Source organism: Trachymyrmex septentrionalis, unplaced genomic scaffold (genome assembly GCF_001594115.1).
Source record: "Trachymyrmex septentrionalis isolate Tsep2-gDNA-1 unplaced genomic scaffold, Tsep1.0 scaffold7, whole genome shotgun sequence".
Lineage (NCBI taxonomy): Eukaryota > Metazoa > Arthropoda > Insecta > Hymenoptera > Formicidae > Trachymyrmex > Trachymyrmex septentrionalis.
In genome coordinates this window covers 767,823-775,154 of record NW_017305884.1, presented here as the reverse complement: position 1 = coordinate 775,154, position 7,332 = coordinate 767,823, and the positions used below count along the sequence as shown (strand labels likewise).

Sequence of the window (7,332 nt, the reverse complement as noted above, 5' to 3'; positions counted from 1 at the left end):
GAGAGAGAGAGAGAGAGAGAAAGAAAGAGATCGAAATAACGTATGATGTATGTAAAAAAGGAAGAAAAACTGCAAACCGTACAGTATCGCTATGAACTTACTTATGCTGCCTGCAGTGCCAAGTCCGCGACCGGCGTATTTCATCCACCAAGGCACATCGTCCTTGGCAACAGGGTCTTGTCCAGGCCTCTGCATGATCGATGCTATTTTTTCGCCAAACGACTAAAAGAAAAACGCAAAACATGCACACACAATACCATAAATACATTTGCCATAGCACGCGTCGATCGACATAATTAAAGATGTACATTTTTTTACCATTTTCGATAATATATTATTACTCTTTAGTGCGTCAGCTGAGAACGCTGACAGTATTCAATATCACTAATATCTGCTAGTATTCGAGTAGTCTCGGTTAATGTACGGAAAATCGACCCGTTGTTTTCGCGTTTGTAATCATGAGGGCGTACTAGTGCATAAAGGCGCATCAAATTTAAGGAGCATTTATACTGGCCTTATGCTGACTATCCCATGGAGCGGAACAGCGCAACCAATCACAACTCTGCCGTCGTTACTCTGCTTTTTTTCTGCGATTATGATTGGTCTTGCTGTTCCGTTCCGCTATAAATTTCCGCTTACAGAAATGCCAGCTTTAGGATGATATTTCATTCGTATAAATTTTTCAAGTCTATTGATTAGCTAGGATAGAGATATCCGAAGACCTCTCTGTTCTGTACATATTTGTCGTATGACAAAAACGAACAAATGAAATAGCACCCTTTAGGACTGCCGCACACACCTTCTATAATAGTAACAGCAAGACGTACCGTAAAACCGAAAACATAATGAAAAGCACAGGCAATAGGAACAGGGAATAAGAGATTTCAACCTATCAGAAAGCGTCCATTCTAGTATACATGATTTCTGACAGGTTGAAATTTGTTATTTCCTATTGCCTCTGCTTTTCATTATTTTCAACTTAAGAATTGGCTAATCACAGTCTAATCAAAAACTTTCTGTTCCGATTGGTTAAGTTTTAGGGTGGGTTCAGACTTCGACAGAAAAGTAGCCAATCAAAACTTGTGCTGTACAGAAAGACAAAATCAGCGATTACCAGCACGAGTTCTAATTGGCTACCGTTTTTCTGTAAGTATAGCAAATATACAAGCAATTAGTATATACAAGGGTATTCCGCAAGTATACAAAAGAATTTTAATCAACTTTTAAATTATACAGCACTGATATAAAACGATAATAAAGATTTTATCGATAAGAATTATACTATTGTATTTTTTCACATAGTCTAAAAATTACAAATCTTATATGTAAATCACTTGAATATTATTAATAGTAGTATATAATACATTTTTTATATAAAATACGTAATATTTAAAGAGGGAAAAAATGCGATTTTTAAAAATAAACTGTATTTTTAATTTTTTTTTTGTTAAAATAAAATGTAATTAAGTATACGTATGTAAGACACTTTGATAAATATTACACAAAATATAATCAGCTTCGCGATCTATACATGTTCCTGTTTTTCATTTGTACTCTGATCCTTTATGCTTACTGAACATTGAACGCGATAAGCGATGAGCAACATCCAATGAAAGTTCTGTTTTACATCGTCAGATGCGAAAAAGCAGAGCTTTTATTAAATATCACTTGTCGATCATCACATCAGTATGCAAGAAATTATTAAGTTTCCTTGATATGTAAAGTATTTACAATATCTTATATATTTTTCTCATTTCTTCCGATTCCGCAAATTTCGAGTTGGCAAAAGCGTTGCAGTAGGTTCAACATCTGCAAATGAATCATTCTCAAGAAATAGTTTCTTTCTACGAGTACGTCTTTTCTCGGTCGACATTTCTGTCGGCGGTGGTAAAGTGGTATTTCTCGTGCTGCGCTTCGATTCAGATCCAGACAATTCGATAACCGGTATATTTTCTTGCTTGGCAGATGAGGCAGTCTTCTTTCCTCGTCGTTTGGTCTGACGAGTCGAAATTTCTTCCTCCGACGTGCTATCGTAAATGTTTTTGACCTTTGTGTTAACTTCGTATTTTTGTAATCTATCTTGGAGCACTTCTATACGATTCTGCAGCTTTTTGTAATCATCCTTATTCGGTGTTGGCGTGAATTGCCGACGGAATAATTCCTGATATCTCATCACCTCTCTCTTCTGCATGTCCAAATCTTCCTGCTGGTTTTTAACAAGAGTTTCGTACTTTGTTACCGTTTCATCTCGATTCTTCATGAACGCGTCCATCTCATGTTCTTTCTGTGTTAAATTAGTTCTTAGCTCATTGTTTATATTTCGTAACCGTTCATTCTCAATCTGCCAATCCTTCGCATTCTGTTCGAGTAAATTAAATATCTTCGCATTTTTCTCGAAATTTTCCAAATGTATTTTCAACTCTTTTATGTATTGCTCCTTCTCAAAAAGCGATTCTTTCGTCTGCGTCAATTTATTTATAGCACATTTCAATTCTGCTTCCATCACATTGTCGGTCCTCTCGGTATTCTCAATTTTCTGAATCATACATTTCAATTCCTTTTGTAGGGTTGTAATCTCAGTATCTTTTTCCTGTTCCTTGAGAATCGTTTCTTCCAATTGACTTTCAAGTTTTAACAATTCCTTATTATTCTTATCAAGTGTTTCTTGTATACAATTCTTCTCTATTTGACACGTTTCCAAATTTTTATTTAATTGATCGATATCACATTTTAGTTTCTCTATAGTTTCAAGACTACTTTCCAATTGCGATATCTTTTCTACATATTCATCTAACTGATTTATACCGATGTTATTTGTATTATTATCTTCTTCTTTTACTGAAACAAGTTTGTCTGATTTGCATACATTTACCTCTTTTTCTTCTTTACACTTTAACATATAGTTATCTAATTCTTTCTGAGCAGTTTTCAGTTTCTCCAAATACTGTTGAGTATCATCTTTTGCAATTAAAAGATTCTTTTCTAATTGATCGACTTTACATTCGTAGCTTGCAATTTTTTGTTCGTAAACCATGTCAGTGTTTTGTAGATTCTCTTCTATCTTTTGTTTCTCTTCCACAGCGAGTGTTAATTGCTTCTTAAGTACTTCCGTAGAATTCTTATATTCCTCTATGATAGTTTTATTTGAACAATTTTCGTCTCTTAAAATCTGCAATGTCTTTTTCATATCATTTAGTTCTTCAGTTAACTCCTTAACTTGCGAGCATTTCTGTTCGTATTGTATGTGAACATCATTAATTTGTATCAATGCATTCAATTCTGATTTATTAACTTGACTGTTATCCAGAATTTCATCAGTCTGAACAGCTTCTTCTTTTAACAAAACCATTTTGCTACTACTTTGAACATCTTCTGATTTCTGATCTGTTGTTATTATTACAGCAAGCTGAGTATTTTCTTCTAACTTGTTTTTAATATCATTATAATCCTCATCATTTGTTATATTTACTTGGCAACATGTATCCACTAATATGTGTTTAGAAAGTATCTTTTCTGTGGGATTCAAATTATTTGAATTAGTTTCTTTAATTTCATTAATAGATACTTTTGCATTTTCTATTTTTACATCTTCTCTTACGTTCGTATTTGAATCTTCTGATAAGTCATCAGTAATCAGTTCTTTTATAATAATCTCTTGACATTCATTTTTAATAGATGTCTTGGAGTTCAGTTTTTCTTCATAAGACTCAATTAACGCTAATTTTTCATCTTTCAATTTATTAATTTCTTCTTGTAATTGTAAAATTTTATTTTCATTTTGGTGTTCAAGTCTTTCTTCTAGAAGCTCTACTATTCTCGTTTTCTCCGTCAAGCAAACGTTAACATCTTCAAGATGTAACTCTAAATCTTCAATTTTTTCTTCATTTTCTATTATAACTTTTGCTTGTTCATCAATGCAAAGTTCTTTCTTGTTCAAATCATACGTAATTGCAATATACTCTTCTTTCGCTTCATTGAGAATTTCTTTGAGCTTTTTGATTTGTTCATCTTTAATAAGTAATTGCGATGTCACTTCCTTTATATAAACTTTACCATCTTGAGTAGAGCAAATATCTTCTTGAGCAGCTTCTAGAAGATTTTTTGCAATTTTTAAATCCTCCTTCGACAGTCCTAGCTCGAAAGAAACTTTGTTTTTTTCCACAATTAAAGTTTCGTTTGTTACTTTAAATTCAGTTAATGTTTTCTTTAAAGTGTCATTCTTCTCTCTCAAGTGTGTATTTTCTTCAATTAATTCTTTAATAGTTATATTAATATCATCATCATCTTCATTTCTATTATCAGTGCATTCGCTGCGTCTTCTTTTCTTCTTATGCAATTGATTTAACTTTCCCTTGTAAAATTCTTCAACTTGCTTCACAGTCCATTCGAGGGCATCCTCGTGTTGGGTCTCAACATCATTTATACGTTGTTTCCAATCAATTTCAAGTTCGTTTATCATCATAATATATTTTTCGGCCATCTCTTGTCGGCTTTGAAAATCTTGAATTAAAGCTGAATTCTTTAAAAGAGCAATCTCCTTTTTCAATTTTTCATTTTCATTTGCAAGATCCATGTATTCTTCCGAAGTAACGTATTCTTCCGAATCATTATCCTTCACACTATTTGTAGGTTGCCAATCCGCTGTTCCTAATTCTGTACTATCCCAATCAGTCACCGTCTGTATACTTTGTGTGACTATTTGCGAAAATCTTGATTTCGATTTCTTCTGTATTCGTTTCTTTCTTTCTATAACAATTTTTTTTGCAATAGCAGCGAAATTTAAAACATTTTGAGTCTCTACATAAAGATTAGGTAGAGGATTGACATTAACTATCAAAGCTAGATGCTCCTTTCCTGATAAAGCTCGTTGGAATAATCTGGTTAATTTAGATTCTCTAAATGGCCCCACCGTATCTGTTTTCGTTCTAGTTAATTGTCCCTCGTGAATGGATTTCAAGCATCTGCCTAGTACTAATAAACTTGTGTTAATATTTTGTGCTTCTTTTAATCTATCTCCTATATTTAATGTTTTCTTCAAACGTTCCGAGCCCGCTAGATCGCAAAAGGAAAACCTATTGAAATATGAAAACAATATTAATATAATTTAAAGAAATTGATGTAATAAATCTTAGCTTCTTCATAATTATATAAAACAAAAATACGTATGTAATTATTAAATTTTAATATTTTATTAAGAATAAATACTAATAGAGAATGTCATATATAAATTAATATAAAATATTAAAAAGGGAGAGAAAAGTACGTACGTGCTCATTTCAACTGTATCAGGTAAATTTTCTGCATAATATTTTAATAATATAATTGTAAATATACAATGAGACCTTGAACTTTTTGCATTTAACGCTGTTGCTGCTACTTTTAAATTATATTGCCCTGCCATTAAGATCTGGTAAGCTTCTGCTGCTGAATTAACATAAATAGTCTTTAAACCTTTGATAAATGCTCTGCCATTAGAATCCGCTCCTAATTTTAAGGGCATTCTTTTTTTCTGACATTCACTTGATAATAAATCATACACAATTTCATTATAGATTTCTGCAAATGAAACCCAAACCGAATAATGAGCATCATAGCATTGGCTAGGACGAATTGATTCCTCTTGCAACAATTTTTGCATTTGTTTGTAAGTATTCATATACTGATGTTTTTCCACGGAACTGAATGTTAGCAATTTAGTTTTCGCTTCAAGTTCCTGTGCACGTTCAAGTGCGTTAAGATTAATTACATCGCTATAATGTAGAGGTTTATAAAATGGATTTGGTCTTGTTATGACATTGTTAAACACAAACTCCAGTGCTCGTGGTATAAGTCCAGGTGAAGTAGTGGTCCCTTGCAATGTGTATGATTTTCCTGAATTTGTAGTACCTATAAAATTAAATAATTGCTATTAAATATTCTGTTTGTGTATGCAAGTGCAGTGTACATGTATTTATGTGCGTGTACATGCTTGTGTGTGCACGTGTACGCGTCAGTGATACACACACAAAAAATAATTACATATATACAGGGTGTTTCAAGACTCACGAGACAAACGGAGATCATAATGTCTCATTGCGTTCATGTCTCAGAATCATTACTCGGCTATTTCCGTGTATTATCTTATTGTTTAAATAATGTAGGAAATTAGGCAAATAAAAGTTTGGTGCGGTACTTAATGCACAATCATTAATTATATATATATATAAATTATATTTTTGACTTGCTGAACACTCGAATGTTTCAACCACTTCTTGGGGTTATCTTCAGCGAGATCAATGAAGAAAAAAATAAAATTTCTTATTGTTTAACATAGGGTAAGCAACAAGGATGAAACGATATATGGAGGCATTCGAGTAACATTTTCAAATGTTACCTAAGAGAATCAATTTTGATTAAAGAAGACCTTCGATGCATGTCCAACTCTTTGTTTGGACCTCTCGCGAGATAAGCGGCATTGTGTGTGACATCTGACAATATTATTCCGTTGTTATCTTTTTGCATTATTTTTGTCAATATTATCAGATGCCACATTCAATATTTCCACATGACCAGTTGTCTATCTCGTAGATGATTCGAATGGGTAACTCCTTCAAGATGATTAGAAAAGTTTTTTGAAAAATTGATTATATAGGTAATATGGACAATTGTCAATATCTCAATAAATATTAATTTTAACACATTTGTTTATAAACTATTTTGTTTATCTAAATAAATACTTTAATTCTGAAAACTTTTAATTCTTTTTAAATACCATATAATCTAGAATATTTCTTACCATATGTCATTATAGTACAATTTTGTCCAGCTAAAAAATCAATCATTAACTGCTGTACTGTTTGCTCGAATAATTCCAACTGAGTGGTCTCTGGTCCAAATGTTTGTGAAAAGGTGAATCTTCGGCATACAATCTCACTTTTGGACTGTTTGGTACTTCCATTATTATCCAGTATCGGGACTTTTGTAAGCAACGTCGTAGAATTTGTGATTTTGTATGCTTCTTGCTGTTCTTCCGTTAACTTCAGTTTCTTTGGGAATGGTTTAAGTCTAAGATATACTTTAATAGTTTGTAATGTTTGTGATTCTGAACGTTCAGATGTATTTTCATTGGTAGAGTTAGTTTCCTCTATTTCATATAAAGAAAGCAAATTCTTTTTTGTGTCCTTTGAGGGAAAAGGTCTTTGGCTATATGCCAAAATACTTGGATCTCTGCCAAATAAATACGACATGTCTTCTTCTGGATTTTGTGATGGATGAATTGAATCCAGTGTATTCTCCATCTATATTAATTTGACAAGATATATACATATATTATAGTACATGTATGTAATGTAT

General features: G+C 32.4%; 1 protein-coding gene across 1 annotated transcript in view; it reads right to left on the bottom strand.

Moving 5' to 3' along the window:
* The window catches only part of LOC108753635 (kinesin-like protein KIF20B), a 12,118-nt gene extending 4,841 nt beyond the window's left edge, over positions 1-7,277 (bottom strand). The window contains exons 1-5 of the mRNA XM_018495404.1: positions 6,776-7,277; positions 5,268-5,886; positions 1,791-5,072; positions 511-514; positions 102-222 (exon numbers count right to left, since the gene is read on the bottom strand). Coding sequence (XP_018350906.1) covers positions 102-222; positions 511-514; positions 1,791-5,072; positions 5,268-5,886; positions 6,776-7,277 — 4,528 coding nt within the window. The remainder of the gene's footprint in view (positions 1-101; positions 223-510; positions 515-1,790; positions 5,073-5,267; positions 5,887-6,775) is intronic.
* Between the last annotated feature and the right edge of the window lie 55 nt (positions 7,278-7,332).